Raw genomic sequence first — 18,890 nt, 5'->3', positions numbered from 1 at the left:
GCCATATCTAGTGCACTTCACCTACTATATGGAGGCATTTGAGACTAAGCCTCGTGAGTGCTAACGGCTGAGAAATCTGTGCGTTTTTGTTTTTCGGCGCTCCGGTTTTTAATACAGAGGATTGAAATGTGAGTTTTATGAGTTGACACGGTGACTTTTAATAAAACAATGACAATGGAGACAGATGATGAAAAGGTAAGGGATTAAACAGGTTGTTTTGGTAGGGTAACAGTGTGCTCTTGCTAGCAATTCTAGTGTAAGCGCGATAATCACTATATATTATATAGATAATTTTTTTTTTTTTTATGTCATGTGCGTATTAATGTTCTGCGTTTTAGGGATACGGCACCAGAAGAAGAGAACTACCACCAATTTCGCACGTGCAGAAAGTGAGTTTTGCACGCTAAAGGATTTTCATATATATATAATAAACAAATAAATAAATAAAATAAGAAAAAAATATATATCATGGTTATGTTCATTACTAACCACAATCTGTGCTACATCAGGAGTTAAATCAGGATTCAAATCAGGAGTCGTTTGTCCAACTCCGAATCGAGCGATAATTTCGACTCTTTTCAACGAGTCAGTTGCTATCGACTCTTCTCGATTCAGGAACAAAGGCCGTTTCCTAATAAAACATTTCTCCCTGTATTAATACCATGTGCTGTCTACTTTTGTGCTTAATCTCGATTCGAGTAGAATAAACTAAAAAGATTGACATAATTTGTGTCAAATAAAGTGATAAATAAACAGATTTTGTTGCATACTTCAGGTTCACCTGCAAGCGAGACCTCACTAAGTAATTACCCTGACTGATCATAATATCAGAAACCAGAATAACACAAATATTATGAACTTTTACTCAAAGTATCATGATTTCAGACACATTTCCAAATCTCAGATCCCAAATCAAATTCAAATCCTTAATGGTACTCAAAAAAGGTCTATTGCATTGTATATCGTGGTCTACGTTATTTTTATATATATTTTTTTTTGATGTAATAAATGGCATTCGAGAAACGCAGTATATCAGAGCACTGCATCACACACAGGAATCTCATACAGCGAGAATGAATGCCATAAAGCAAGAACCCCAATGAACACAATTCAACAAGTCTCCTTTCACTGTAGCCACAACCGCACCTCCTGCATACATCATCTCTAGGCAGATCGATATTAACATTAAAAATGATAAAAAATACAGTCCATCCCAGGTTTTCTGTGCATTTGTAGTACTTTTTGAGTTTTCCAATATGATACGAAATGAAGGCAAGTTGTGCGTTTTTTGTTGCACGTTGTTTTCTCACGATGTCCGGCTTTTCTAAATGTCTTTGTGAGTGTGTCTGCAACCTAATCAGTTTCTTCTCCTCCGTCAACCATCGTGGAATGAGGGGGAAAAAATAGGCAATTAAATCCACACAAATACATTTTTGCTTGTGAAATTTGCTGCTGATGCGGAAATCTTCGGAGTTTGAGTCCATACACATTTCCAAGCCTCGTATCCCAAGTCGAATCAAATCCTAGCCACAAAATGTGTATTGCAATTGTAGCCATGAGGTTTTACTTTTTATACATTGGCCAACTTTACTTGAAACTTTCTGAGATTAGGAGATTAGGAGTCTCAAAAAAAAGAGTAACGTCTTTATTTTTTGTTGTAAAGTGTGTGTGTGTGTGTGTGTGTGTGTGTGTGTGTGTGTGTGTGTCCATTTATATATTTGCAACATAAAATCATTTAAAGGTAAAGTGAAACTCATTAATCTCAACCTTTGAGTAAGTAGTGGTGTAATCCTGGCCTCGGATTTAGCTCTTTACTAATCCATGGACACACGTGTGTGTGTGTGTGTGTGTGTGTGTGTGTGTGTGTGTGATGTCAATTTCTCGCTGTGATTCTTAAATAACAATGGCAAAGAAAAGACCGGTGAGTTGTTTTTATTTGGGAAGACGTGCCATATGAGCGTCCGAGACGGAAAATAATGCTAGAATGGTTAAAGGGTGTGTTTACCTGTGTGCTCTCTGGTTTTATAATCCAAGATGTGACATTGTGCCTTTTTTATTTATTAGCATGGACCACGTGCGCTTCCGTCTTTGCCAAGGTGAGCACCAGAGTTAAAAGTGAGATGCTACATTTCTTTCTTTTTTTAGGACATTTTCCCTGATATTTTTGTCTCTCTTTTTCATGTTCTGCACTAAAATAAGCCAAGACACCACAGGTTTGTGTGACATCTTGAATAGTCTGTGTGTGTGTGTGTGTGTGTGTGTGTGTGTGTGTGTGTGTGTGTGTGTGTGTGTGTGTGTGTGTGTGTGTGTGTGTGTATATGTCAGCATATGAAGACATTTCATCAACATTGGAATTTATTTCCAGCTCAGAAATATGAGCTTCAGACACAATCCTGATGTTTATTCAACGTCCCTGTTTCTTCTACCCAGATGAGATACAAGTTCCAAAGAAGAAGAAGAAGAAAAAGGTGAAGCAGGAGGAGGAAACAGAGTCGGTCAGGGGTCCTAAAGGTGAGCTCACATGACATCTTGAATTCTTAAATCATTTGTAAAAGGTTAAAACATTGTGTTTAAAAAATTTTTTATTACCCAGCATGCCCTGTACAATTAGGAGAACATTTTATGGTTTGATCATACCTACTTCAAAAAATTCCTTATTTCTATTTTCCACCTCTATTTAAGCTACATTATATGCACAAAAGTATTGGGACACCTGACTTTTCCAACCATATGTGGTTCCTCCCCAAACAATTACTACACACTTGGAGGAAAACAACTTTATAAGATCTTTTAATGCATTAGCAGAAACTATTCTCTTCACTTCACAACTAGGAGACCAAAACCTGTTCTATCATGTCAATGCTCCTGTGCATACAGCCAGCTTGAATATATGCTTTACATAGGTTGGAGTAGAAGATCTCCTGCTATAGAGCCCCAATACTATAGAACACCTTTGGGATGAATGTGAACGCTGACTGCACCCCATGACTCCTCACCTCACCTACATCAGGAATCTCCACAAAATCTAGTGGAACATCTTCCAGAAAGAGGAAGTGAAGGTTATTATAACAGGAAATAGGGTCGAAATGTGGAATGGGATCTTTTGATCAGGTTTCCATAATTGTTTATGAACAGTATGTATGAAGACAAATTGAATGTATCTGTGGAGTAAAAGAATATTTTAAAGGGGCAGTTTGTACTTTTAAAGTCATGAACGACTGGCGTACATCCACTTTTTCCCGATCCGAAAAACTCCTGCAGCTCTGAATAATCTGGATAATGTACTACAAAATACTAGAAAAATAACATCTTTTTGAAACGATACAGTTAATTTAAGTCTAGAAGCACATTCAAACTTTACAAACCGCCCCTTTAAGATTATAAGTGGTGAATCTCCTGTTGATGAAGTGTTCAGTGTGTATGTAATGTAATAATGTGGCTCTTGCTTTTGTCAGATGGTGGAATTGAGATGGGAGGCCTGGCCAGTCCAAGACAGTCCGAGAGCCGAGAGCCTTTAACCCCTGAACCTCCTGAAAACCTCCCACAGAGGAAGAAGAAAAAGAAGAAAGCTGAGGCAGTCGGTGCGACTCAAATCCCCAAAAATGTTTTTATATTGGGTGAAATGATGATTCCAGGTTGATTGATCCATTTTGATGATTATCAGATCAGGATGGTGATCAGGCGAACCTGGTGCTGAACGGTGACATGGCGGATCAGAACTCGGACGAGGAAACGACACGGAAACCGAAAAAGAAGAAGAAGTGAGCCGTCAAGGAAATGCGCTTCATGTTATCATCACGTGTATTGTTCTGTTCAAATCGTTGATTTTTTTTTGCAGGACGAAACCTAAAGCGACAGAATCGGACCCGGAGCTGGGAATCGAAGACGATGACATCATCACCGGACCAGCGCAGCCTCCGATCCCCCAACATGCATTGTTCTCTGCTCCTCAGGGTCAAAGTCAACCTGTAGCCAAAGTGTTTGTCGAGAGAGGACGTACGTTCATACTTTCACCGATCATGTCGATCCATTTCCACCAGGCCGGGATGAGACTTATCTTGCGCTATACAAATAAACTTGACTTGACTTGACTTGCTCGTCATTCTGAAAGCACCTTTTCAATAGTGAAGCATGGCGGTGGTAGTATCATGTTGAGTGTCACTATTGTTGCTTCTTGGATGACTTTCTGACCAACTTTCTACTTGACTGGTCTTTTTGGTAGACAGAGGTGCTATATTCATGCTATTGTTTGATATTTTAATAATATAAAATTATAATTTTGGTTGATAGTTTCTTGGTCTTTATGATTTATATCTTGTATTTTAAAAAATCTAAAGTATTTTGGACCTTTTTCGTTTATAATTAAGTCATCTCTAATAAGTAGAAAATGTAGAAAGGTTTTGAAGTCACCATATACACTGACCAGGCATTATAACATTACGAGCGGTGACGTGAAGAACACTGATGATCTCTTCATCATGGCACCTGTTACTGTGTGGATTTATTTATTAGGCAGAAAGTGAACATTTTTTTCCTCAAAGTTGATGTTAGAAGCAGGAAAAATGGGCGAGCGTAAGGATTTAAGCGAGTTTGACAAATTGTGACGTCTAGACGTCTGGGTCAGAGCATCTCCAAAACTGCAGCTCTTGCGGGATGTTTCTGGTCTGCAGTGGTCAGTGTCTATCAAAAGTGCTTCAAGGAAGGAACAGTGGTGAACCAGCGACAGGGTCGTGGGCGGCCAAGGATCATTAATGCACGTGGGGGAGCGAAGTCTGGCTTGTGTGGTCCGATCCAACAGATGAGCTCCTGTAGCTCAAACTGCTGAAGTTGTTCATGCTGTTAATGCTCGACGGGGGTCACGACTGTTTTAGCAGCAAAAGGAGCAGGTGGTCATAATGTTAATGCTGATCGGTGTACAGTTTGTACGTAACCTATAATAATTGTGTGTGTGTGTGGTTTTAGGACGTTTCCAGCCTGCTGAGCGTACAGACCGGCATGGACCTAGTAATCAGACGGAACACAACTTCATGGACGTCCAGTCCACATGGACCACCAGAGATGTGTCTGTCAGGGTGCACCGTGGCTTCAGGTGGATGTGATGTAGAGTTCATTATAGAAATATTCACCCCATCAAACATCCTTTAATTAAAGTATTTTTTTATTTAGTATTTATTTTATCAACGACTCATTTAATACCACCCAGTAAAACCCATGCTCCATTCCCGCAGGGTGATCGGCTTGTTCTGTCACGGCTTTCTGGCTGGTTACTCCTTTTGGAATATTATCGTGCTCTATATTTTGGCTGGAGATCAGCTGAGTGCTCTGTCTAACTTACTGCAGCAGTACTGCATACTGGCCTACCCTGCACAGTGCCTCTTTTACTTCCTCCTGGCCCTTAGCACTGTTTCAGCCTTCGACAGGTAGGACACAGAGGCGATTTCTTCTGTTTGAAAGGTAAACTCCACCCTGCAACATATTAAATATGTTTATATTGAAATATGGCTTCTTTTGTAAAACAGAGTGAATCTTGCCAGAGGACCACACGCCATCAGGAGTTTCCTGACATTCGAGCCTGTGGCACTCGCCTCCTTTTGTGAGTTTTTAATATAGAAATATATATATATATATATATATATATATATATAAAAAAAAATTCTGTACTGAATTCTTTTGTGTATTTTCTCTTCTGTAGTGTATTTTTCAGCTCTGGTCTTGTCACTAAGTCAGCAGATGACTAGTGATCGTATTAATCTTTACCGCAGTGCGAACGCTTCACTATGGTAAGTCGGCTACGAAATCTATTTTAATGAATAGTACTGACGAAATGCAGACTTGCCAACCTTCAGAAATTCGTATTGAAGGCTGACAGTACAACTTGTACCTACTAGAAAAACGGCAGGTCAACATCTGGAAAGATTGGATCGTTTTTTCACTTGTCGAATTGGCGCCAGAGCTCATCGGCGAGAAAATTAGCTTCGATTGTATATTCATCTAAGCAAATGAACACACAAGGAAAAAAAACCTGACAAAATCCATTATGATCGCAGCAGGTGTAAATGATGCTCACTTTAAGAGTTCTTGCTCTTCCGGTTTCTCTGTTAAGATGCCGAATACAGAATGCTGCCACCTGCTGTATGGGAGAGCGCCCCACCTCCCCACCTGGCGCAGAATGTACAGATCATTCGACCTCTAGAAAACAATACCGATTTACCTTTATTACCTTGTACTACTGCAGGAGGACCATGTTGCTTGATGTCACTGGGCTCAAATGCTTATAATATCGATGTATTTATTGACCACAGTAAAAATCAAGTTGACTTATCACCAACCAGTAAAAACTGTGTAAAATTTCCCCATCAGGCTGCCTGGCTCAGAGCACAGTGTGCTGTATCCCTGGATCATAGTGAATCTGGTGGTCACTCTGTTGGTGGGTTTGGCCTGGATCCTACTGTCTACCACCCCAGATGTGGATCATACAGAAGGCAAGTTCTCGAACGGTGTGAAATTAATAAAGAACTTCCTCTGTAGTATTACCTCAGACATCAAAATCCTTGTGGTGTTTATTCTTGCAGAGTCCTTGATGGCAATGAACATTGAATTTCCCAGTTTGGAAGAGAAAGGAAGCGTCACTGCTTGAGAAGTCGCTACGATTGAAATGGTCCACGTTTGTACTCATTTTGCACGGTGCACATTTGTAAATAGTTTTTTTTATTACTGCATTTATTTCCATTTAGATTTTAGTAAAACATTTTAAACCTAATAAACTCTTACTGTTATTGAATTTGTATGAAAATTCATATTCTGTAAATAAATAAATAAATAAAAACAGGGCTTAAAGGGTTAATCATTTATTCCAAAGTATGGACAATCAGACATCATCTTCAGCAGGAAAATAACCAAGTGATTGGCAACATGATTACTATTAAAATTTCTACCAAGCCAAGTTTGTTTATGAAAGCTACTATTTTACTAAAGCCTTGTAGTCTGAAGACATGGACGCCGTTTTAGTCTTCGTCTCAGAACGACCCCCAGGAGCACGCAGATGCTAATCACAGTCAAAGCAACTACACCGTACAGTCCATAGCCAAGCTCATGAGGCACTAGACACATGGAAGAAAAAAATACCAAGTCAGGATAAGTTCCAACAAATGGGTTAAAAAGCTCTTGAAGTTCTTACCTTCGTCCTGACTGTATGCTTGGCTATTAGCCGAATCTGGCGGTTCGACAATAAAGAGAACCATACCACTAGAGACCAAGACTTTCATCCTGGAATCCTTTGCAGCTGAAGCTGATCTTCCTGTTAATCCAAGGATTGGATAAATAAATTTGATTAGGTAATAAGGGAAATGATTTGCATGAGCTTTTACTTAGTTCAAAACAAACTTACTTGTCCTATGACAGCTTGGTTCACAGGACTCTGTGGCTGAGAGCTGGCACACCACTGTACTACAATGGATGAAGAGCTGGAAAAAAAGATATTACATTTGTGGCATTTTGGCAGACTCCCTTATCCAGAGCGAATTGAGCAGTTAAGGGCCTTGCTCAAGGGCCCAGCAGTGGCAGCACTGGGATTTGAACTCGTGACATTCCGATCCAAAGTCCAATGCCGTGAATCACTGAGCTTTTCCCTCCTTACAATTTTTCTTTATTGAGCTACACCACCAAAAGATCTAACCCCCCCAAAAAACCATTCACAAACAGTAAACTTAAAACATACTTCTTCCTGGTGAGAGATTAACAAATCCTTTTCAACAAAGGTAAACATCTTCACAACAAATCTCCTGTAGTGAGTCGGATACTGCAGACCAGAAGACGTGTCAACGGGGACCAGTGTTGTCCGGAAGCGGTCATCTTCATAAGGACACCTTGTAAAGGCAATAAAAGGTTTAGACTCTGGGAAAAAACAAAGGAATCTTTCATCTCGCAAACATTTTAGAGGTTGCCTTGCTGGTGATTATCAAGGCTACCATTGCTTACCCATTAACCAGCAGGTCCCACTGAGGTTGGCTTGAGGAATCTGGGGAACTAGTGGCCCAACAGTGGTTCAACACGAGGGCAATATTTGGATCTGACCTCTGTAGTATGCGTACTTCCACATACACTGGATCCTGCAGTACTTTTGTCACGGGGTAGTCAACCTCTGTGTAGTATGAGCTATACATATCAGCTGCAATGACATGAATTAATCAATGATGAATTGATTGACCTCAGAAGGGAAAAAATTAATTGACTTGAAGTTCAGACTAGTTTTATCCTCCAACTGCATGAGTAGAAATTGCCCACCTGGCAGATCTCTTTCCCTCCCCCAACTCTGGCAATCATCCTCTCCTAAAACTCTCCCCAGTTTACCCCTTTTGTGCTATCAATCAGGCAGTCCACCATGCTTACCATCAGAACACCTTTTAGTAGCACACGCCCCATTCGCAAGTTTTAGCTCCACTCTAAGGGCACCTTGCTGAACCACAGGAGGTGGAGAAGGAAAAGTGTTCACATCCACTACGAAATCCTCCACCATTGTAGCCAAATACCTGCACTGAAAGGTTATCCTGAAGACACACCATCCCATAATTAGCCTTCACCAAACTAAAAAGCCTTTATTTATTTATTTTTTAAATAATTAAAACATGTTTACTCACTCAAAAGAGCTGTCTCTTGTGATTGCACCATGAGGACCAAAACCCACTTCATACAATGATGCCATAGTATTCTCATAAATAATGTAGTCACCTTCTACCTGGAAATACATTTGAAAGGACTCGAGAAGGCATTGCACATTTATGACCCAACTTTCACATTTAAAGTCATTTTGCAATGCAAGTCAGCTAAAGTGAACAAGAAACAGACCTTCGTTCTTGCACCACAGGCTGCGACTGGGAACTGGTAGATGGCAAAGTCATCATTGCTGTCGACAGATGTACAGGGGCCACCAGTAGCCTCGAGGAGGACGATGCTGTCCAGATTAATGCTTGGTATTGTAACCTCTCTCGATATGACTAATACAAACTGCCCATCCATGGTGCATTGCACAGTGACTGAAACAGCAGAGTAAAGTACATGAGGAACCAGTGATCTTGTAAAACATCTCAGGTGACATTATTATAGTTAAGAAAAAACATTGCTGGATTTATTTCACCAACTCCATTTAACACCAACCAACTGCTGAACATTTTTGTATAGCATTCAAAGCTTAATAGATTCACCAATTCCAAAATATGGTGGAACTGACTCTTCTTGATCTTAGTTGCGTCAGTTTTTCAAAAATGTGATTTCTTTATTTAGACCACAGCAGCCTCAGCCAATATAATGCAGTTAGAGCAATATGCTATGTTAATCGCAAGGCCTTTCTTGGGTCCACTCAAATCTGAACTAAAATAAAAACCACCGTTCATGTGATGTTACACAATCCCAATCCTGATGCAGGTGAATACAATTATTTAGATTGTGTTCAGAATTGTCTCAAGTGGAGAGTTCTCTTTTATAGATAAAAAAAAATGTTTAATATTAAATTGTAAAACTGATACAATTCCAAACAGCACATCACTTCATGTCCATAATCTAAACATTATTATATTTAACTAGAACCATAAGTCACATTGGTTGGATTTACATTCCAATCTAATCCACCAGTCCTGGAGCTTCCAACTGGCAAAAACGTTTTAGCTCAATGTGTGTTTTGGCAGCTGGTAACTCATTAAGACCATGCTGGAAATCTCACCATTTTTGCAGCATGTCTTGCATTTCATCAGCTGGTAGCTGATCAGACCACAGATTTTTCTGCATGGAGCCATCAAGCAAGATATTTAAGAATTTTTCTTAGCTATAAGGAATGGTTTTTGGTCTTGTTTCCCGGTTCCACAGCATGGATTATGGCAGAAATTGTAATAGGGGTGGATTTGAATGAATCTGAGGCATTTAAAAACCCAAAAAAGACAGATTTGTTTTGAATGAAAACTAAGTGACAAGATTTACCTGCTTTTCCATAAAAGCACATGGGGCCATCGTAAGCTTGCTTGTGTAGTCTGATATCGTAACAACAATCGAGTGCTTCACACTCAGCAGGACTGACCCCAGGTTCACCGCAACCCACCCTTGAAGATTCATCTACCTGACAGAGCCGTGAAGCTTCAGGGACTTTTGGGATCTGCTGCCATGATTGACTTGTCTCTGGGAGAGATTCCTTGAGCAGGTTTCCTTCTTGATGAATGGCTCCTGATTGTGAAAACTGGCTCTGAACCACATGATTACTTATGCTAGCTGACTGAAAAGATGGCATTTGCCATGATGGGATTTTGGGCACTTGAAAGCTACAAAACCTGGCATGTAGGATCAGGAAACCTAATTCCAGCACGGGCAACAGCTTAACCGCCATCTTTTTCCCCCTAAATAGTAAGCTTTCTGACAGCACCTGAGAACCATTTAATAAGCTTTAGGGTTGCCTTGTCTTCACCCTGGGTTTAGGGTTGGCCGTTTCACAAGCCACCTAGGCAAGCTGGATAAGTGATTATGACTGGAATGTAGTGCAGGTGGATGGTTTATCTGTCAAAATTTGGTATAACAATTATGGTTAGTGCATACAAAATGAAGAAATAGCAAGTTGTTTGTACAGGAACCAGTGAAGACCTGGCAACACTGTTTTTAAGGCGGTTAATTAGACTTAATTAGTCTCTAATTCTATATATATATATATTTATTAAACATAAATAACCCGTCAAATTTGTTAGTGATTTTTTTTTACTCGCCATGAATTATTATTATTATTATAAATATTACATTAATTGTTTTCTTTAATTATTATGGGAAAGTAGACGAATAAATGTTTGTAATGTACAGTATGTTTAACATTTTTATTATTATAGTATTATTATTTTTAGGACATAATTAGTAATTAGTATTTTGGTTATAATAAGAAAAAACACCATAACAATCATAAAATATCAAGAGTCAAAAATGTATTTATTGCCATGGTAAATATAAACATTCGTATTGTTATGAATAGTATAGCAATTAGTATATTGCTGGTAATAATCATTAAAAAAATACAATAACAAAATCTGTTGTGAAGAAAGACCATCGAGTTCTCAGTACTCAGTTTGTTATGTCTGGCCATTTCCTTGGATTAACCGATTACTAGTCGTATTAATCGATAGCCGAACTCGAGGGTCGCTGAATGTTTTGTAGACGTGGTACACAGTAAGTCAATTTAGACTAGCTAGCTAAATGCTAATACTTGAAAACTAAGCTAAGCTACGTTAGCCAGGTGACGTAATGTTTATTTTTTAGGTTTTGAAAGTATAATAAGCCTGCAAAAAGAAGAAATAACCCTGCAAACATGCTGGACTTTGCAATATTTGCTGTGACGTTTGTCGTTATTTTGGTCGGTGCTGTGCTGTATTTATATCCGGTAAGAATTTCATCAAATAAACATTTAGCTGATTTTCTTTATAGTTTATATACATATTATTTGATTTGTAAAATATTTGATAGAAACTCAGTGCTCTGAGAAATAAAGTGCAAAAGTTAAATGTTAAAATAAAAGTAAACTTCATGCTTCAGATGTGAGGAAATAGACAGTCAATGATACTGTTGAGTGCAAAAGATTATACTGAAAATGTTCAGTGTTTATGCAAATTATTCTCTTTTATGTCTGTTTTTTACGCAATTATAAATACTGTATTGAAATAAGAAGTGATTGTATCATGGATCAGCGTTCCAACTTTCTGTATAGTTGACATCAAGAGAAAATATAAAAAAATGCAGGTTAAAGGAGTTATGAAGCCAAAGAATGGGTATAAAAACCCAGAAAAAAATTTCATTCATTCGTAAATTCATTCATTTATCTTGAGTAATGCTTTATCCTGGGCAAGGTCATGGTATGAGGTGGTATCAAAAATAGACTAGTTTTGTAATATGCCAACAGATGGCAGCACAAAGCTGTACGCACAGTCACAGGGAGCACCGACCTTCATAAGTCAGTGTGCCTAAAGACGTCGTCCTGTGTATGTCGGGGGCTGTGCAACTGCTGCTATTCTGACCACGTCTGCAATTTCAAGTTAGAAAAAAGAACAAACGTGAAATTCTGCGTGAAACTGGGCAAATCTTCCACAGAGACATTTGACGCGATTCTGCAAGTTTACGCTGATGCAGCGACGAGTTGTTTGAGGTGTTTTGAGAGCTTCAAGACAGAAGAACATCACTGGAACATCATGTGGATGGCTCGTCCTTCGTTTCGAGGGTCTTTACCGGAGAGAAAGGCAACAGTCGTCACAGTGGAAGAGCCCATCATCTCCACAACCGGAAAAGGCGATGCAGGTCGAAGGCATTCATGGCATTGTGCATCGAGAATTCATCCCCAGGGGCCACTCTGTTGAGATCGAGATCTACTGCCAGGTTTTAATGTGCCTAAGGGAGAATATTCTGTGAAAGTGATCGGATCTAACAGGGCTAGTCTTTAAACCTTTTGATACTACCTCGTAGATCTGGAATTTGTCCCAATAACACAGGTTGCAAATGATGCCAGTTCATTTCAGGACACCTAGGTCACCAATTTGTACACACAGTAGACATATTTTTTGAACAATTTTGAAAGTAAAGTAAACTTTTGCACATCCAGTAGACAGCTGATTTGACCTTGTGTACTTGCTTCTGATTTACACTCCACAGTCATCAAGGCGAGCTTCCGGTGTTCCTGGTTTGAATCCTACTGAAGAGAAGTACGAGTCAACACTATCTAGTTCTTTCTCCATCACACACACACACACTCGCACTCACACTGCTATGCTTTTGTTTTTTTTTAGGGATGGTAACCTGCAGGACATTGTGAACAAAGGAAGTCTGCACGAGTTCCTGGTTGGGCTTCATGATCGGTTCGGTCCTGTGGCTTCGTTCTGGTTCGGGCGGAGACCAGTAGTGAGTCTGGGCTCTGTGGATGAACTGCGACAGCACATCAACCCAAACTGGACCAGTGAGTAGCGAAACATTTTGAAGCCCCCCCTTCCATGAGCGCTAATAAAAACTCAGTCTTCTCGTTCTTTTTCTGTTTCATGAAGCGTATATATATTAAAAAATGTTATATTTTGTTTGTTCGGTTCGGTCCCAATACTTTTGCCCACAAAATGTATAGAGATTCCGTTCGGTTTTAACATTTATGTCTTTTCTTTTTTTTTAGCGGATTCCTTCGAGACGATGCTCAAGTCCTTGCTCAGTTATCAGTCAGGAGCAGGTGTGGGAGGGACCGAGGCACTGATGAGGAAGAAAGTGTGTGAAGGAGCCATTAAAAAAACGCTGGAGAATAACTTCCCTCTTCTACTCAAAGTACAACACTTTAATTAATGGAACATAACTAGGGTTGCAAAAGGGGTGGAATAATTTCCAGTCAATTTTCAGAAACTTTTCATCTGGGGAATTTTGGAAATATGCTGAGTTGGAAACTTACCAGGAATTTATGGGAATTTTTTGGGAATTTATAGGAATTCATTAGAAATTTGGAGGAATCTATATAAATTGAAAAAACTAAATCATATACAAACATAAATATAAACATTTTGTTCGCTCATAAGATGACATGCATGCAAACTAATACAGATTTCTTTTTTGAAATGACTTTTTACTTGGATTTAATTGTTAGTATTTTGTTGCACAATACCTTACACACAGCAAAAAGGAAGTTTTTAACAAAAATGCATGTAATATTTATGTAATTTACATAAATTCTCGCTAATATGGAAATTTTTTGAGGTGCGGAATTCAAGAAATGATGTGTGTTACGTTATGGATGAATGCATGTAGGGGGCGTGGCCTCATTAACGCTCTGTGTGCAAGTGATTGATGAATGTTCAGGTAGACATTCAACTGAAATAGTCTAGACATAGAATAGACATTCCCTGTTATAGTCTCACCTGCAATTGATTAAAATCCCAGTTTATTCCCAATAATTCCTGTTAATTCTAATGGACAACTTCCAGTCTTACAAATCCCTGGGATTTTGCAACCCTAAACGTAACTATTGATTTATTTTTTTGTTCATAACATCCGTAACACACCTTTTTGTGCTGTCGTGTTCGCAGTTGGCTGAGGAGTTGGTTGAAAAGTGGCAGTCGTATCCAAAGTCCCAGCACACACCCCTCTGCGCTCATCTGCTGGGACTGGCCATGAAGGCCGTCACTCAGCTGGCCATGGGCAGCCGCTTCGCTGAAGACTCCGAAGTCATCCGCTTCCGCAAGAACCACGAGGCCGTGAGTGTTTATGTACGCTCTCACACACTTTAAAAAAAGCTTGCGTTTCCCTATAATAAAAAATGAGTTGTTGCGTAGATCTGGTCGGAGATCGGGAAGGGTTACCTGGACGGTTCTATGGAGAAGAGCTCCAGCAGGAAGGCGCACTACGAGAGCGGTGAGCGAAGACGATGATTTCTCAATTCCGGTTCCTCAGAAGTTACTGATTTAATCTCTGTAACAGTGATTTTGTCTGCAAGGCAGATTTATATGTACATAATATATAACCGTTTCCGTAGTAACGGCTATTTTCTCATCTTAACGTGAATAATAGCAGGAAGTAACTTGTTCACGGATGCCTATGAGGTTAAATATGTAAAATAAAAACATTAGAAATGGTGATGCATCATTCTTTAATAATGCTGTTTTATGCATTCATATGCCTTAGATATTTGGGGTATATAGATCAATGAACTATTTTCAGTTAAATATTATGATTGTGTGTGTGTGTGTGTGTGTTTGTGTGTGTGTGTTTACAGCTTTGTCCGAGATGGAGTCCATGCTGAAGTCTGTCATAAAAGAGAGAAGTGGGCGTGGTTCCAGTCAGTCGGCTTACATAGACTCTCTACTGCAGGCCAAACTATCAGAGAGACAGGTGATGTCATGGCAACAGGTTTCCCTCTGTTATTTTCTGGGTGAAAATCTAAGAGATTCAAAACGTAAGACAGACAGACAGATGTGTGTGTGTGTATATATATATATATATATATATATATATATATATATATATATATATATATATATATATATATATATATGTATGTGAAATCTTATGAATTTTCTTTTTTATCTTTACACACACACACACACACACACACACACAAAGTTAATTGGGTGGCTTTCCCCCTTTTTATTTATTTATTTATTTTTCTCTCCCTTTCAGATCATGGAAGAGAGCATGGTGTTCACCCTCGCCGGCTCGGTCATCACGGCAAATCGTAAGAAGCATATTGTGTGCGTGTGTGTGTGTGTGTGTGTGTGTGTGTGTGTGTGTGTGTGTGTGTGTGTGTGTGTGTGTGTGTGTGTGTGTGTGGTAAGGGGTCTGTGGCGTGGCTCTTGTAGGAAACAAAAGGATGCTTGACATGAAACAAAGTTACTGTTACTACATCTAAGTTATTTTTCCTCTTATCTTTACTTTATATCAGCACATTTTATACCCAGAGTAATTATTTATTTATAGTTACTATTGATGTTGAGAAACATCTGTATAATTTACCAGCTGTTATAGATGAGTAATCAGACATGACTTTGTTATAAGAGCACAAAATAAGTAAAATCGTTTGGCGTCATATGATATTAAAGTAAAGATATTTTCTCATATAATATTTCAGTAATTATATAATATTTATATATAATATTTTAATGTTTGTTATTATGTTCTTGTATTATTTTAGTAATAAAATATTTGTATTTAATATTTAAGTAATATATATTTTCATATTATATGTTAGTAATTAGTAATCAGGGGATTAAACTCGCACGTTTTTTATAAGTGAAACCAAACTCAATATAGAACATGAGGACAAAATATTCTTGTAAATGTTTTTAAAATAATTATGGTGTTTAAAATTATGTAAATCTTCAGAACACCGAACGGAACTTTTGCTATGTTTCCACACGGACGGTTTTAATTGCCGGATATGTGCATAATGGCGGATTTTTGCTAAGTAAAACTGATGCGGCAATTGTTTAGTGATTAAAAATAATAACTTAATTAATTATATATTCTCATATAATAATTCAGTCATATTGTCCCTGCTGTTCTTGCTCCCCCCCAGTGTGCATCTGGGCAGTACACTTTCTGTCCCTGAGTGAGACGGTGCAGGAAAAACTGCATGAGGAACTAGTGAAGGTTCTGGGTGATGATCCTGTTTCCCTGGACAAGATTCCACAGCTCAGGTCTGTTCAGAGTCTCTGACCTGCATGTAATTGTAAATTGTACGACTGGAGTAACTCTGTAACTCGTAGCGCTGTTATCTCTCTGCAGGTACTGTCAGGAGGTCCTGAACGAGACGGTGCGCACTGCTAAACTCACCCCCATCGCAGCCAGACTGCAGGAAGTGGAAGGGAAGGTGGATGGACATGTCATTCCTAAAGAGGTCAGTGAGTAGGTTTTATGCTGACATGTTTTTTATGTGAATTTACGTACGTGAATAAAACACTTGGGGACGTGTTGTTAAAGGAAAAAACTCATTTATTTAAGTATGTTTTATTTGTTAGTTTTGGGGTTAAACACCTGAAATTCATTTAAATTTAGCAATAGTAAAAAAGTTACTTGTGTCCTACTTTTATAGGCACATGAATTGTATTTTTAAATGTTATCATAAAAAATAAAAAAATTAAAAATTAAAAAAAGTAAAAAAAATTTCACTTTTTTTTTTTAACAATTTTTTTTCATGATTTTGCACTGTACAAATGTGCTGTATAAACAGTATTTATTTATTTATTTAATTATTTATTCATTGAAAATGGTCTATTTAAAGAAATATAATAATAATAATAATAATAATAATAATAAATTTGAATGTGGGAATTTATTTTTTATTTTTGCTTTGACCACTTTTTATTTTAATTTTTCCCCCACATGGTTCTGCACTGTACAAATGTGCCGTATAAATATTATTTATTTATTCATTTATTGAAAAAGGTCTATTTAAAAAATACAAAATTAAGCATTTTAAATTTTTTTATCCATATAATTTTAGTATAAACGTATAATTTGTGTTTGTTTGTTGTTTTTTTTTTTTTTTTTCCTTTAACAGACTTTGGTTATCTACGCTCTCGGTGTTGTCCTTCAGGATGCAGACACTTGGGCATTACCATACAGGTGTTTGATTCTCTACAGCACTGTATAGGGTTTAAATGACAGGAAAAGCCACTTTACTTGATCATGCTTCTCTCTGTGCAGGTTCAATCCGGATCGATTTAAAGATGAGAATGTGACGAAATGTTTCTCGCTGTTGGGTTTTTCGGGAAATCAGGCCTGCCCCGAACTTCGGTAAAAAAAAAAAAAAAAGGAAATATAATGTAATCATTTAACACGTTATATTTTAAAAAGTATAAAATATGCTCCTTTCGTTCCTTCTTGCTCTGCACAGATTTGCGTACACGGTGGCGGCGGTGCTGCTGAGCGTGTTGGTGCGTAGGCTGCGGCTACACTCCCTCAAAGGCCAGGTGGTGGAGTCCAGGTACGAGCTCGTGACCACGCCGAAAGACGACACCTGGATCACTGTGAGCAAAAGGAACTGATGCAGCAGATTCCCGCATCTCACAAACAACCGTAAAGGACATTTGGTAGAGATCAGTTTTCCAGTATGTCAATCATGGAGCCATGTTGGAGTGATTTTGTTGCTCGTGACATCAGGCTTCTGGTGTTAGTTGATACGAGGTCTAATGAGTCATTTATGACCAGACTGAATAATCGTTTGCTACATTTTTGTTCATTCCATTAATGCTAAAGATCTAATTTGTTGTTATTTTCAATAATAAAAGCATTTTGTTTAGTACATCAGGATAATTCTGCATTTGTATATAGCTGAGTGCAACAATTTGCACACCCTTTAGTCGAAGAACACACAAGTTTCTTTATCACATTTTGTAATTAATATAGTTGAAATGTTTAAAGGTATTAATGATGATGAAGAAATAAACTGACGTTACATTAATACACAATCAGTGTGTTGTGTTTGAGAATTAATTTTTTATTTTCTTATTTTTTTATTTTTTTAAGTTAAAAAATGACACGGTTTTAAATCTAACCATCTGTTTGTTTTTCCCTGAATGTAATAAAAGTATTTTTTATTACCTTTTTAATTTATTATTATTAAAATTAATCTTGTAATTGTATCTAATGTTTTTATGTCTGACACATAAAGCAAAAAATTTGACTTTATATCTTTTGAAAACCTTCACCAGAGTATCAACTACACTATTCAAAAAAAGTCTCACACCAAAATTCCACAAGTTTCCTTTCACTGCAGCCACAGCTGCACCTCCCGCATACATCATCGCTAGCAGAAGCATCAATATTAAAGTCATGAAATGGCACCGGGTTTCCCTGCTTTTTTTCTGTGCATTACAAATTTCCTGGAGATTTGAAATGAAGGAAAACTGTTTTTTTTATTATTATTTTTTACAAGAAAGACATCAAAGTATGAATGGTTTATGAAAAATGGCTATTTTGAATTGTTTTGCCTGACTTTTCTTTCAATGTCCAGCTTTTTGCTCAAAATTCCTCTTGCAAACATCCTTGTAAGTGCATCTGCGACCAAATCAGTTTCTCCTTTGTCAGTCGTTGTGGACAAAAAAAACCCTGCTATTAAATTCCACAGAAGGTATGGAAGCTTGTGCAGCTTGCTACAGATTCGGTTTGCGAGTTCTGACTAGTGCGCTCTCTGACCATCTAATCAAAGGACTTGAAAATGTCGGCATTATTGAACGCCTGCTAGATGGCCCATGAGTGACAGACTTGAAATCTGATTGGTTGAAGCAACAGCCTTCAAGCAACATGGATCTCTCTCTCTCTCTCTCTCTCTCTCTCTCTCCCACAACCTTTTTATTTATTACTTGTGCATATATTTACATATTTATCTGCACTTTTTAGTTTGCACTATGCTACTA

The 18,890-nt window shown here is 38.1% G+C and overlaps 3 protein-coding genes across 5 annotated transcripts; 2 read left to right on the top strand and 1 right to left on the bottom strand.

Moving 5' to 3' along the window:
* Positions 1 to 9: 9 nt before the first annotated feature.
* Positions 10 to 6,831, top strand: tmem237b (transmembrane protein 237b). Of its 2 annotated transcripts, XM_046860264.1 has the most exons (14): positions 10 to 195; positions 339 to 389; positions 2,065 to 2,096; positions 2,200 to 2,213; positions 2,431 to 2,511; positions 3,456 to 3,581; positions 3,665 to 3,761; positions 3,839 to 3,996; positions 4,963 to 5,089; positions 5,229 to 5,420; positions 5,520 to 5,593; positions 5,693 to 5,780; positions 6,361 to 6,482; positions 6,573 to 6,831. In XM_046860264.1, exons 1-14 carry the CDS (start codon positions 169 to 171, stop codon positions 6,635 to 6,637), a joined length of 1,254 nt encoding a protein of 417 aa, XP_046716220.1. In that variant the 5' UTR covers positions 10 to 168; the 3' UTR covers positions 6,638 to 6,831. The 2 variants fall into 2 exon arrangements, with proteins under 2 accessions (XP_046716220.1, XP_046716227.1); XM_046860271.1 differs by lacking the exons at positions 10 to 195; positions 339 to 389 and adding an exon at positions 1,815 to 1,921.
* Position 6,832: 1 nt separating this feature from the next.
* zp2l2 (zona pellucida glycoprotein 2, like 2) lies at positions 6,833 to 10,384 on the bottom strand. The gene is made up of 9 exons (XM_046860231.1): positions 9,970 to 10,384; positions 8,845 to 9,032; positions 8,637 to 8,734; positions 8,389 to 8,546; positions 7,978 to 8,167; positions 7,718 to 7,865; positions 7,388 to 7,463; positions 7,178 to 7,297; positions 6,833 to 7,100 (listed from the first exon to the last, which is right to left on the bottom strand). Exons 1-9 carry the CDS (start codon positions 10,367 to 10,369, stop codon positions 6,970 to 6,972), a joined length of 1,509 nt encoding a protein of 502 aa, XP_046716187.1. The 5' UTR covers positions 10,370 to 10,384; the 3' UTR covers positions 6,833 to 6,969.
* A 161-nt stretch (positions 10,385 to 10,545) lies between these two features.
* LOC124392942 (cytochrome P450 20A1) lies at positions 10,546 to 17,942 on the top strand. 2 transcript variants are annotated; one of them, XM_046860251.1, is made up of 14 exons: positions 10,546 to 10,563; positions 11,281 to 11,401; positions 12,661 to 12,710; positions 12,795 to 12,961; positions 13,166 to 13,311; positions 14,064 to 14,231; positions 14,310 to 14,388; positions 14,750 to 14,865; positions 15,154 to 15,208; positions 16,049 to 16,169; positions 16,258 to 16,369; positions 17,033 to 17,097; positions 17,179 to 17,268; positions 17,369 to 17,942. In XM_046860251.1, the coding sequence occupies exons 2-14, from the start codon at positions 11,330 to 11,332 to the stop codon at positions 17,517 to 17,519; spliced, it is 1,392 nt and encodes a 463-aa protein (XP_046716207.1). In that variant the 5' UTR covers positions 10,546 to 10,563; positions 11,281 to 11,329; the 3' UTR covers positions 17,520 to 17,942. The 2 variants fall into 2 exon arrangements, with proteins under 2 accessions (XP_046716207.1, XP_046716199.1); XM_046860243.1 differs by lacking the exon at positions 10,546 to 10,563 and adding an exon at positions 11,051 to 11,190.
* The last annotated feature ends 948 nt before the right edge of the window (positions 17,943 to 18,890 follow it).

This window comes from Silurus meridionalis, chromosome 1 (assembly GCF_014805685.1).
Source record: "Silurus meridionalis isolate SWU-2019-XX chromosome 1, ASM1480568v1, whole genome shotgun sequence".
Classification (NCBI taxonomy): Eukaryota; Metazoa; Chordata; class Actinopteri; order Siluriformes; family Siluridae; genus Silurus; species Silurus meridionalis.
Note: the sequence above shows the minus strand (reverse complement) of the source record. Positions and strands in the feature narration are given on the sequence as shown.